The sequence below is a fragment of the Genypterus blacodes genome, unplaced genomic scaffold (assembly GCF_046128005.1).
Source record: "Genypterus blacodes isolate CSIRO-AG114 ecotype Tasmania unplaced genomic scaffold, CSIRO-AGI_Gbla_v1 ptg000105l_1, whole genome shotgun sequence".
Classification (NCBI taxonomy): domain Eukaryota; kingdom Metazoa; phylum Chordata; class Actinopteri; order Ophidiiformes; family Ophidiidae; genus Genypterus; species Genypterus blacodes.
Window position 1 is genome coordinate 221447 of NW_027466909.1, and position 13802 is coordinate 235248.

Sequence of the window (13802 nt, forward strand, 5' to 3'; positions counted from 1 at the left end):
AAAATGGACATTATGAGTGCTGCAGTCACTTTTAGTTTTGCCTTTACACTCAAGAGGCAGCCTTTGTTTCAAAGAGGAAGCTAAAAATGTCTCTGTCTTCAACCTCTTATCTACTCAATGATGGGCTTAAATATAAATGTGTATGTACAAAGTGAGAACTGACAATTTAACATTTAAAACTATAATTTGTTCTTAACCATTACAATAAAAAGTCATGAATCATTTACCAAAGATTTACCTAAATTGCAATCAGCTTTGAATCGTACACCAGCCTCTTTTTGACCTCCACTGTTTCCTGGTGTTGTAGCGCCATCTGCTGCTACAAGCAGCACAGTACAAAAACAATATTCAGCAGAACTGCATGCGTTGAGAAACAAAATATTTGTTTTCATTTGATTTCAGGAAGTCATACTTCTGGAAATAAGTTACTTCACGTCAACACATTACGTAACATGCTGTATTTTGTTACTATAAAGTTTAAATTAATCACTGAATTTTACTTTTACTTTTTTTGCCTCTTTATCGGACAGAATACAACAGAAATACATTCTAAAGGTGTTGGGGTGGGGAACAAGGCAAATATATAAATAAGTGAAACATTAGTGCTTAACATTCATGACTACAGTCTAAACACAGAGCTGCAGCACAATGAGAGGGACAGAGAAACACACTTACGTGATCTGACATATCCGTTATACTTATATTTGGCTGAGAGGAGTACAAAGACAGATGGCAAACACACAGAGAGGAAATAATGTAATGAAACAGACATATTAGGAACGAGAGACATCAACAGAAGGAGATTAGCACTAATTTATCTGTGATGAAGTATTACTACTATAAGGCTTAAAGGACTGAATCTTTAAAGAACAGGCATAAATGATGGAGGTAATGGAAATGGAGGTGACAACATGGCAGAGATGTGGAGTGAAATGCGCCGTCTATTCACAGAGAGGAAGGTACGGAGTGAGCAGCGCACCCAATGTGGAGGGAGACTTCACCCCAATATAGTGTTGTAATGTGTAAGCTCTTAAGAGTCTCTGTGGCAAGTTTGACTGTGTTGTGAATGTTTTGAGTCTGATTTTTGATGTATTTGCCTGACGACGTGACGTGAACACTCCAATCTGTAGACAGAGCCGTTAAAGCCACGAACAGACAAGGAAAAGCTTCTAACTTCCAGTGCAGACGTCCAAAGCACAGACGGCACAGACAGTCGCTGCTCAGCACAAACGCTCACAAGACACGACTGAGGAGCTTCTACGTGCAGTATGGAGCTCTGCTCTATCGTACATTAAGACATATAGGAAATGAAAATGTAAAAATGGCTCAAGTCTGCTTTTCAAAAGGAAGGTTGACCAATGTCTCCGTCTGAGGACAGAGGTTTTTGGACAGTAGGAGCCTCAGCTGAGTTCTGACCCGCTGACACACACTCCCGCCCACACACAAACACACACTCATTCCCAGAGTCTCTCCCAGCACTAAAGGTCACGGAGAGGGCCCATGGCTGCCCTATGACACAGATCCTCAAACAGGGGCCTGCAGTGGCCCTGGCATCTGTCTCTAACAATCTGCCTGCACTGCAGAGGTAGAGGACTAACTGGCGAGCATCTGGGGCAGCGTAGGACAGAGGGTAGGGTGGGGGTGGGGGGTGTTTGGGTGGGTGGGGCGACCAAGACTGCCTGGTGGATAGGAGCTGTCAGGGCAGGTTTGGTGACGGACCAGCAGGGCCGGGAAAATGAGAATGCAAACATAATTTCCGTGTCAGGATGGATAAGATCCCTGGCCACGAAATGCAGATACACACACGCACACACACACATACAGAGAAACACACATACGCACAGGCCAGAAGGTCGCGGCCTAGCTTCTGAGCTTTGGGTCCATATGTAACCCTGCAGTATAGAAGCTGCAGCCTCTCTATGTCAATAACAAAGAAACAACTACATATAAACTTCTAAGTTAGTTAGATCGTTACAGTGACAGAGAATAAAATATACTATTCAAGATATATATATATATAATTATTAAATATATATTTGGTTGTTTTGTTTAGATGGTTTGTCTATATTTGCCCACGTGCTAAATGAACACCAGTGACAGGCGAGATCATTTTAAGATAACTTATAAATGGGACACATCACGAAATGCTGAATTATTAAAGGTCATCAAAGTGTCCCAAGTGTTTGTGTCATCTGAATGCAACTCGCATCGCAGGACACGAAAGAGTTGCTATCCAAGAAACTCTGGGTGGAGAAATCTGGTTGCGATATACGAGAGCATGAAGTCATGGCGGGATGAAGACGTCTCGCTCCCTCCGTCTGGTGGAAAGAGGAGGGGAAACGGGGAGAGGAAATCCAGCAAACCCTGACGGACAAAGCCCAACGCGCTCCTCCACTAAAACTCACTTTGCTCAGACAAAAGTCGGGAGTTAAACGGTGGTGAGGGGGGAGAAATCTAAGACGGGGGGGGGGGGGGGGGGGGGGGGCCTTTCCCTACAATCCTACAGGGGGTTGAGGGAGAAGTGAGATCAGTAACCATGTAATGGCCAGTAATTGGTACCGAGGGATATCAGCACAGGGCCCCGGCTACAAGAGGCCGAGCCAAACTCATCGTGGCACATTTGACGCTAATCTAGGCTGAGTCGGCAGACGGTGGGAGAATGTTGAGGAGGAAATCAGATCTGTATGTCTGAACCCCGGGCTTTGATAGCTCAGGCCTACTGCTGCCATGTCTAATTGACGGACAATTTAGTATTTCCCATCCGCTCAGGAGCAAAGAGGAGGAAGAGGAGGAGGAGAAGGAGGGGGGGAGGGGGATCTTCGCCCAGCCTTCGTCCTCTTACCTTTCTTTTATCGTGCCAACATCACTTTTTGTCGTTCCCCCTCCTCCCCCTCCTCCCCCTCCTTCCTTATCTACTCTGTCACTTTCTTTGTCCTCTTTGCTGCCTGTTCCTCTCCTCTCCTCTCCTCCCTCACCCTTTCCCAGAGGTCTTCAGAGAGAGACGCACCTCGTTTAGATCGTTTCCCACAGTGGTGACTGGCTGTACTGGCTGATCAGGACTTGCTAGGAAACTATAAGTCAGAGACAGATCATGGGAACGTTTCTGTCCCGTCGGGTGAAAAAGCGTTCATGAAGCACAGAGGAGTCAAAGCCAGTTTCACTTTTCACTGAATTTGTATTGTGATGGACAAATCTGATAAGGACCAAAACTAAATAAAAATTAAAAAGGATTGTCCACTTTTTAAAAATTTATTTTTTGAAGTAAGTTAAGTTGTGTTTTGTAGTTTTGGTTCTTTCTTTGACTTGACCGTTTATTTTACATTTAATTAAACTTGTTCTAATTTTTATATTATTTTATATATTTAATATTATTACTATTATTTCCATAGTCCTCGTGGATTTTGATTTTTTTTCTAGGATCAAGCTGAGAGATCACGAAAATTCTAAAATAAACTTCAAAATTTAATTATCAATTTCCTTTTTTTAACTTTTAGAAATGTATCTATAAAAACATATTAATTGACACATCCAACACGAATTCAGTGCAAAGTAAAATTGTGCGAATGACCTTTAACCTTTTGTGTTTGGATATGTATGTGTTACTTGCACCTATATTACAACTCCGAAGATACTGTCGTCTACGTGCGCTCCTCTGCCTTTATAAAAGCAAAACATTGCTCAGGTGGGATTTTCTCTCAAAGTTGAAATGAAAACCAAAAACATTAAAAGAAAACCTGAAACAAAAGCAAACACAAGATCATCTACGCTTTCTGAACTGAAACAAAAACAACGTGTCGGCTCGCATAGATTCTCCAAAATATGAGGGGCCTTCAAAGTATAGATAAAACACAAACGTAACACACATTTACATCAAATCCTGCAGGTTAACACACGGCCCCATACAGATACAGATCTTACCTTAAACAAGTGAAAACACATCAAACACCAACTTCTTCAATAATTATCATAATAGTAATAATAATAATAATGCCATCACACAACTGCTTGACTGATGCAGCATGCGGTAGCCATGTGGCTAACACCTACTGTACACTACAGCAGCACCACAGAGCCACAGGACTACTGACCCACCACACACTGAACTCATGAGAGGAAAGTACACCATTGAAGAGATGACAGAGACGGAGAGAGAGAGAGAAACTGACAGAGAGAGAGAGAGAATCACGTAACATTCTTTAAGTCACAGCTACACAAATGATGGAGTCACAACAAAACACACACCACGTGAACTCTACGGGGACACACACACAGACACACACACAAACACACACAGGTAAAGTAGCTCCGCGTGGTATACACACACGGAGCACGCACGCACACACACACACACACACAGAGACAGACAGACAGACACACACACGGCACAGACACGTAACAGCATGTGTTGGGCGGTGTCACTTACAGGCACGTAAAGTGGTTGCGCAATCATGAACAGAGACAGAGGAAAGTGGGTAGGCCCTCTGAAGGGTGTCCATGTTACTATGTACACTGCCTGACATGCAAGAGCAGTCTTGCTCTGTACGGCCGCAATCAAAACAACATGCCAGTTTCATTCGTTTGTAGACGGACATCTTGGCTACAGTCATGTTTTGGGATGAGAGGAGAGGAAAAGCAGCAGGTTAATGGCAAAAAGGAGAAAATATTCATCCAGGGGAAGGGAAGTCGGAAGGTAACTTCATCATAAAATGCAAGCCTTAGCCACACGCTCCCTCACACGTGAGACTCAATCCAAGTTTGGATTTTTCTTGGCCGATTTGGATTCCAGATTAAATTAATTAAAGAAGTTTTCTTTAGACGTCAATATTTGGTCTTTGTTGTGGTCTCAGGAGGTCAAAGCTGTGTGCTAAGGCTGTTTATGCCATAACAAGTCAAAAATGCAAAAGTCTCAACAGTGGGTGGGGGAGGGAAGGGGGAGGGGGGAGGAGGAGGAGGAGAGGGGGAGAAAAGGGGGGGGGGGCATTCGGGAAGAGAAGGCATGAGCAATGTCTTCAGCAGCAAAACTCATACAACGTTTCATAGATGTGTACATCCTCTACCCGTGGGGCTAAAGGAGTGGATCACGTACCTGTATCCCAGCATGCAGCTGTAGCAGCTCTGTCCAAAAGGCATCGCACTATTCTACAGGCTTTAGACGGCCCAGACCATGCACGCGCTCAGAACCGCGTCTTCACCGCACCACTTTCCCGGGGAAGCTTCACGTGTGTGTGTGTGTGTGTGTGTGTGTGTGTGTGTGTGTGTGTGTGTGTGTATGTGTATGTGTATGTGTGTGTGTGTGTGTGTGTGTGTGTGTGGGGTGTAAAAAAAAATTTAAAAGTAAAATGTGTGTGTTACTTTTTCTTAAATTAACTTTAACGACGATGGTTCTTGTTTGATTGTTTGTGTGAAGGACTATATCATACATTTGTAGTTGTTTTTCTATTATTTTTTTACTCGTTCTACGTTCTAGAAACAAGAGGAAGTTTAGCAGGCAGAGCAGAAATATCAATGCCAGTGAGAAGTAAAACTGCTAAAAATGACTTAAAATTTCTGATATTTAAATCAAGGCTGTTATTTTTCTTTTTATAATTCAATTTAGCATTTATTTCTAGATCTCAATTGATTAAAGTAACTGTAAATTTTGTACAATCAGTTTACTAATGTCACCCTTTACTTTCAGCCCTTTGCTGAAGGAAGTTACACTTTTTTTATTTGACTCTTTTTTTTATAATTTTACTACTTAATTTAGTGTAATTGTTGTTAATTTTGTGTAGTCAGTTTATTGAAATTTCTACTTATTATTCTTGTACTGTTAAGGTTTGTGGCTTAGGTGAGACTGAATACTTTGCATCTCCTTTTAGCATCTACTTTATGTATACGTGTGTGTGTGTGTGTGTGTGTGTGTGTGTGTGTGTGTGTGTGTAGCTCTGAACCCCCGGGGGAAGTGGGCGTGAAGGTCCCCAGTGCAGCAGCAGCATCTCTAGATTGCTGTGACTCTGGGCAGAAACAGTCCCCGGTCCCCATTCTCTCATTGGTGAGGTGCAAACAGACTATTACAGTCTGGCACCTTCTCACACGCACATACACACACTTTCAACATATTTGACTCAGTCACGTTGGGAAAATACAATCCGGAATGTAATATGTTTGAAATTCTGCCCAAAGAGAGAATAGGAATCGTGGAGGATCATGGAGGCATCAGGGACTGTTGCATCCTACGGCATGCACAGGTGCCTTATGAGCATATAATCATCATCATAATACACATGCAGAGAAATGCATTTATATCGCAGCAAAGAGAGAAGGCACAGAAATAACTGTTTACAGTATTGAAACAGTTTGAGGGGATTGCAGGCTTCCGTTTCATGCTGGAATCTCTATAAACTTCAGAGTTTTTGGTTCGGCATTGGCACAACAGTATCAGTAAGTTACAGTGTTGGTTTCTAACAAGTGGGAGAGAAGCGATGGAGACACACAAGACACACACACACTCACACACGGACATAAATAGACAATGTTTTTGACTTCTGACTTCACAAATACCCAAATTCCGGTCTAGAATTGAACAGGTGTCCATTTCAGGGCATTCTTAGCAGAGGATTCAACATGAGAAACTGCCCTGATAAACTGTCTGCGTTTGGTTTGGTCAAAGCCATCGTCACCCCTGATCCACCGTGACACAAAGAGAACAGAAGCTATCAGGGCACTTTGTTGAATAAGGATGTCCCAAACAAAGCACCATTCTAACACGACCCCTTACAGCCGCCCTATTCAGCAAGAGTGCAAGAAAAAAAGCAGACCGTCGCATCAAAAGCATGTGAGACATTTGTCGAATAGCAATTATAGACATACGGAACAGCAGCTTAAAAGACTAAAATACTCAAAAAAACCTCAACTATACCATTTAAACATTACACATCAAGAACATAGATGAAGATTTAATTTTTTCACATTGTGGATTCCGGTTTTAATTTGAAATCCAACCCCATAATGCACTGAAACACACATTTGGTCCTTGCAGTTTTGCTGAATAGGTTCTCAGGGGATTTGAGTATCAGTTTCCTCTACAGACATCACCGTTTAGATAAGGCACTAAACCCGACATGACTCTGGCACGGCACCGCCATCTAGTGGCGACATAACGCTAGGGCAGGTAACACTGCTGTACTTTCCACCCTATGGAAGTGAGTACAAAAAAAAAAGGGCCCAACGACTGTCCAGATTTGAAATGCGCATGACATTTCAATTCCGCAAGGCACGGATGATCTCTGAAAAACCTCAACCAGAGCTGGGCGAGGAACCAGAGTTTTGAAAAGGGAAAAAAAGGGAAAATCGAAGCTGAGATCACAGAGACGAAGAGGGTGAAGGGGAGACCAGATTGTTTTGATTGTGTTTTGGCAACCCAGCTCATTAAAATTTCAAGAACGTCCCACAAGAACATTTTATGCTCTTTGGAAGCACAGACACACAGAAAACCTCCTCTGACAGTAAGCAGACCAATTTAAACCTTAGTGGCTCTTGTTAATTTTCTTCCTCTTGTGTTCGCTCGTCTAAATCCATGATTACTGTGAGACATGGAGGATTTTCATTATGTCCCCTCTGTACTTTCTGGGAGCATGACATTAGAAGGGGGTGAATCACGACTAATGGCAGACGACTCGAGAGCCAAATGTGAGTTCGGTTTTCATGATCAAATATTGAGGGGCGAAACAAAAAAAAATAAAGAAAAAAGAAATCGCAGAGCTCATCAGTCTCGTCCGATTAAGTCGCACTCGACTTTACTGCCATTTCCCCAACTTGTCAGAGCGTCGTCTGACTGGGCCCAGTGATGAGAACGTCTGAAGCTGGTGTGTGAGTTTGATTTCTGGCTGATCTGATGTTTTTGGGGTCTGGTCTGAGAACAAATGAGAGGCGAGGAAAGGGGATGCAGAAGCTAACACTGGTACATGCAACATAGATACAGTGTACTATTTGCTGAGAGGGAGAAGAGGAAGAAGAAAAAAAAAACTTGCACTGGACTCTGGGTAAAAGGACACCCATTTTCTGTTTTACTCACAATAAATCACTACCAGTGAGAAGTTAAAATAATGTGGCGTTTTCCAAAGGCAGCAGGGGAGGAAATACATCAAGAGTGTGTCAATGGTCATAAAGAAACATGGAGAAAACAACAGAAGAGAAGAAATCATGACAGAACAGAACACAGGACGGAATTCCATCTGAGTAACGGAACTGTCATCCCGTCTCTTATGGGTAATAACTGTAATTAGACAAAACGCAGCGTCATGTCCGTCTCTGCAACCTCAGACATGACGACGTCAAGAAAAAGTGAAAATGAAACGGCCGATCGTCGTCTGTGTAATTATGTGAGATTAACCTTGATTATTTATTTATCCAGGTTAACGGGTTCTTATAAAGTTTCTGTCCCTGTTTAATGGTTAATGTTAACAGGCCAACTCTTTATTTAGCCCTCCGGAGTCTGAAATCATTTCCACATTTGGAGTTTTTGTAAATGTCTTTCTGTCATAAAATAGCCGTGAAACAAATCCTGAAATAGATTGGATAGTTTGTCAAGAAGGAATATCAGCCAATAGTAGAAAAATATCAGAAGAATAAAAATAAAAATAAAAGTAAAAAAAAATACACTAATGCTTAAAAGTTATTGATTGTTTATAAAAATGTAAAAAGATAATAATAAAAAAAATAAGAGACCAATTCGAGAAAAATCTTTGAAAAACAATTCTAAATAAATATTTGATAATTTAAATAAAATTTAAATAAAAAAAAAATGTTTGTTTATTTTTGGAGAACATTCTGATGTAGGAAGGAAAAAAATTAAAAATAAGTTCCAGGCTACTAAAGGATTTTGTTACAGTGCCGCTTTTCTTCAGCAAACAACAGCTAAAATAAATGATAAGTTAAACGTGTTATGGTCCGGTTGTTACTCCAAATTAATATCAGACTTTTGAATAAACATCTTGTGAGGGTTTGTGACCTGAGAGGGCAGCAAAGGTCAATCCATCTCACTTTACATCCTCTCATCCATTCAACCTCTTATTGGCATTGTGTCAATAGAAGGTGAGGCTCATTTCCACACGAGAGAAACACAGCAGCTCTCCAGCCAGATAAGCCTTCATATGACAAGAGTATAAGAGCTCATGGACCAACTCCAGCCAACGTCACAAATATCCACAACATGTTAAAGTTTAATCTAAAAATGTCAGTCGACGTCACTGTGGACTTCAGTTGTCAGCTCGTATAATTTCACTTTCATTTTTCCTCCTTTTGTACGTCTACTGTACACTCTCAGTTTGCATGGCTAAAGTAGTGATACATAACAGTGGAGCAAAAACAAAACAAACTCAAAAATGGCAAAACCTAAAATGCGACTTCAGAAAAAACAAAATTAAACATTGACTGTTGATCACAATGGATGACATGTAACCTACAAGCATACAAGGACATTGGAGAATCAGAGGAACAAAGTTAGAGCAAAACTATCACCAGTCAGGGGGGAAGGTTTGGGAGAGAGAGGAGGGGAGAGGGGAGGGGAGGGAGGAGGACGAGGCCAGGCGGATACTTACGTCGTTTGCAGCCACACTTTTTGATCCGTTTGGGGTCAGTGATGTCATCGTGACAAGCTTTGCAGTAGAAAAATGCTCTGCGGGGGAAAAACGGCATTGATGCTCAGTCAATTAATGAACTAAGGACAAACGATTAAGCCTGAATGACATCACTAAAATCATCACAAAATCAGCTTATAAACTAATAATACACAGATTTAGAATATCATTGGTTGGTTGGTTTTCTCTAACGTGAATCAGTCTTCACACTAGGCTACATAAGGATCACTGATTACCTCTTTACTTCTTTGGCATCACTGGCGATAAAGAATCCAAGCGTTCCCTCCTGCATCTTGACGTGGTTCCCCGGGTTGATGAGGATGCTGGGTAATGAGAGAAATGACACACACCGCTCTCGTTAACTCCTGTGTGGCGCTGGCCCAACGCAAACAACATGCTAATCAAGAGGAATGGTACACACGCACGTCTAGGAAGCTTTAATCAGACCTGGACTTGTCTGAACTGGATTGGATTTTTTTGCATTGGGTTTGTATGGGGCGAGGCTGCAGTGTGTATGTCCTATCGTTCATCTTAAAACACACCTGCTCCTCTTTCTACTTTGGTAGATTTGGCTGATGTTACTCACATGGACGAGACAGAATGTGACAGCATGCTCAGACACTGAATTTGAATCCTTTGCTTCACAGTGTGGTGCTGGACCGTCCCCCGGGGGTTAAAGGGGACGAGTAGGTGCGAGACGAGCGCAGAAAGAATTCAAATGATTGCCATGGAGTGATTTTTAGTCTGGACAATCTACACCGACATCTAGTCAAAACAAATGTTACAACGGCCACTAAAGACAAGTGTTGTTACCTTGGTTAGTGTTTGACAGTGGGATGCAAGGGAATGAACAGCCCTTGGTCCTATGGATACTACTGTACATTCCATAGAGTCATCAACTGTACTACCTTAGCAACAATAATACTTTAAAGGACGTTCAGGAAGTTCAGTTCATGATTTATGTTAAACTGTCAATATCTTCAGGCTAATCAATAACCATAAAGCGTCTCAGAATTATAGTAAGACTAAAGAATGTCCTTATAATTGTGATTTTATGGTAAATGGCTGTATCATTCCCCATTAATTAGACTGGCACAGAGAGTACAGACCGCGCACACACACTCACACACGCTCACACACACACCCTGCTCATTAATGGTTACCTGTGGGCAACAATCATCAATGATGTGAGTGTGAACTGAGTAAAAGTCAAAATCAAAAACACCGAACCCACAAACCTCAAGGGGTCAAAGATCTCCAGCACAGGAGCCCAGACGAAAGAGGATCAAGACACTTTGTTTTCAATGGAAGAAAAACGTAACCGCTCTAGTCTGTGGGCAACGTCTTTCTTTACTTTGTTCTATCTACTTTGTTCTATCTACAGTATTTAGTCGTTTTTTAATTTTGAAGGGGACATATTACTCAGATACCCATGTTCTTATCTTTCTAATCCTTGCAAATGTTACAAAGAAAACTTGCAGATTCCCTTCCTCTACCGTTTCTTGAAAGCTGGTCTGCTCTGATTGGCTGAATGCTTCAGGCCTGAGCTGGAAAAAGTGTGGGAAGCGTCAAAAAGTGAACAGTATGGAAAGATACTGTATGTTTGCTTGTTGTTATAAATTTGCTAATTTGTTTAGGGTCCATATGAAGTCAGCTTGTAATTTACATAAAAGCTTTGGAGTTATGCGTGTGTGTGTGCGTCTAACAAGGCGCGTAGGCGAGCAAATTTAAATGTGTTACAAAATAACATCAACATATTACTGTACATAATTAAAGTACTCTGGATTCATCTTATTCGTCTCTACTGTATATAACACTATTCAAATGAGGGAAAATAATCAAAAACACAATATGTCCCCTTTAAAATCCCCTCTGTTGTTATGGCTACAAGTGAAACTGGTACATCTCAAGAAAACAACACTAAACTACATCTTTCCTCTGGGCTCTGGAAAAGGTCACATAGGAGTAAATAAAAACATTAAGGGAGCAATTAAATCCATGTACACATCGGGCTGTGATCAAATTGCACCATCATGCAGATCTGAATTTTTTTTATCCTCACTGCGGTCAAGTCAGACGGCGTTGAACATTCACTCAGATTGAATGGCCCCCAGAGTAGAAAACAGGCAGATCGCCCGGCATGCTCTTTAGTGTAAGTAAATTAAAGAGACAGATCAACTCAAGACAAAATCCACAAACATTGCTGCCCAAATCTGAGATTTTAGACAATTAAAGACATTTCCCTCATTCGGGTGCAACGACTGGTGAGTAGAAGCTTTGAAAAACAAAAACAAAAAGGCATAAAAACCTCACATTATGAGCAACAAGGCAAGCACCAAACACTTTATGTGATAGTGTCAGAGCATGCAGTACCAAGCGGCATGAGGAGGACACTCGTCAAACAGAAATGCAGAGCAACGGCAGTACAGGTAGAGGGGACAGGTACGTAGATGCAGACGGTTGCAGTAACTTCTGTGCAGTTGGATTGTTTCTCAAACACCAAACTGACAGGAAGTAACCTCACTTAGGAACATCTACTCGAGAGACACATGAGCATGACTGTGGAGAACGCACACGAGCGCAACCAGGCGCACACACATTCGCCCAAAGTCCTTCACACACACACACACACACACACACATAAACTCACACACACATACATGCACAGATGGGTATACACACTTATAGCACGGACGATATGAAGGAATGAAAACTGATTTGTGCCTGTGGATAATCAATTTGGAGTTTGGCTAAACGGGAAGCTATCCAACGTAAACAGTCCCATGCCTGTTCCTAGTGTGTGACACAGTGAGACAGACACAAAGAAATGAAAGAGTGAAGTGCTGCTGGTGTAGTAAAATGAAAGAGAAGAAGATGATGGAGGAAAAGACAAGCTATAATGTTAACATCTGCCTGTAGCAAAGGCAGAAAATAAAGGGATTCATTTCCAGATTAAATCCAAATTGCAACAGCAGATTAACAGTATGGATTCTGGGGGTCTAATATATGTGTATGTGATCCCATCTCAGTACTGTGGCAGTGATGACTTGTAAACACTGAGAGTGTGGGAGAGGAGGGGAGGAGAAAGTTGCTCGACAAAAGCTGACGGCAACACCGAAAAAGAACAGAAAAGTGAAGCGAAGTGCAGGGGTGGGGGTGGGGGCCAATGAAAAAGAGGGAGATGTGGAGAGGGTGAGGAGCATTTGGCCTTTGGTACACCGACAACAGCGAACAGAACACAGAGAATAACAGCACGGCTACGAACATGTCCAATTTATCTAAATCCTCTCTCTGCCTGCAAAGAAGTTAGTGCATAAAAGCACAAGGGACACCATAAAAGAAGAGTTAGAAAGAGAAGGCCTGGTTTCAGAAAGCCTTTGGAAAATTATCCTTGGGGAAACTTCCAAAGTCAGAAGCTTTAAAGTGGTGGAGATTGGGTGGAACTTTGGAAGTAAGATTAGGTAGAGGGCATACCGCTTTCGGCTTCTGCAAACAACAAGAAAACATCTCAAATCAAACAAGTTAGCATTTACATGAAAGGAGTGCTACAGCTCTTGGTGTGCTACAGCGGGTAAATGCCAGCGTGTGGTGACATAAGACATTGGTTATATCCATAGTTTCAATCTGGAGGTTCTTGCACCTAAAAATGACTTACAGTTACAGTTACATGTGTGTAAAGTTTAATATGAGGCACTAAATTGTGGCACTTGACTTTCTGAGAGAAGATCTGTAAGTGGAACGAGCAAACATCAAATACAATTCACCCGTGCTTCAACTGTATCGATGTAAGTTGACCAGCTTGAAGGATCTAAGACCACAAAATCTAAATTTGAAAATGCATCATGTAAACAACCAAATGTGTGTTTGTCTGGTCGAGCCTTAAATCAAGACGTAACTTTAAAACATGTTAGTGCACGGAAACATTTGACACAGGTGAAAGAGGGTGGGGTGGGTTGGATTTGGCAAAAGAGATTACAGGATGGTACTTCATGTTGTTACCCGCGGTAACACTGACACCGATTGAAGTAAGTGGTTGTTGTTTAGGACTGAACAGGGACACAGTAGAATCAGTAATGCACGAGTAAACAAATGACATAAAGTTCAAACTGTGTTGCAATCTGGTCGTTTCCATGTGAGCCTATCACTGAATCAACATGTTAAGTGAGAATATGGAGCATTCATTGA

The 13802-nt window shown here is 41.8% G+C and overlaps 1 protein-coding gene across 2 annotated transcripts in view; it reads right to left on the reverse strand.

Moving 5' to 3' along the window:
* The window catches only part of kcnma1a (potassium large conductance calcium-activated channel, subfamily M, alpha member 1a), a 126800-nt gene that overhangs the window by 27959 nt on the left and 85039 nt on the right, over positions 1–13802 (reverse strand). For both annotated transcript variants that reach the window (XM_076160444.1, XM_076160445.1), the window contains exons 17-18: positions 9854–9940; positions 9579–9655 (exon numbers count right to left, since the gene is read on the reverse strand). In XM_076160444.1, coding sequence (XP_076016559.1) covers positions 9579–9655; positions 9854–9940 — 164 coding nt within the window. The remainder of the gene's footprint in view (positions 1–9578; positions 9656–9853; positions 9941–13802) is intronic.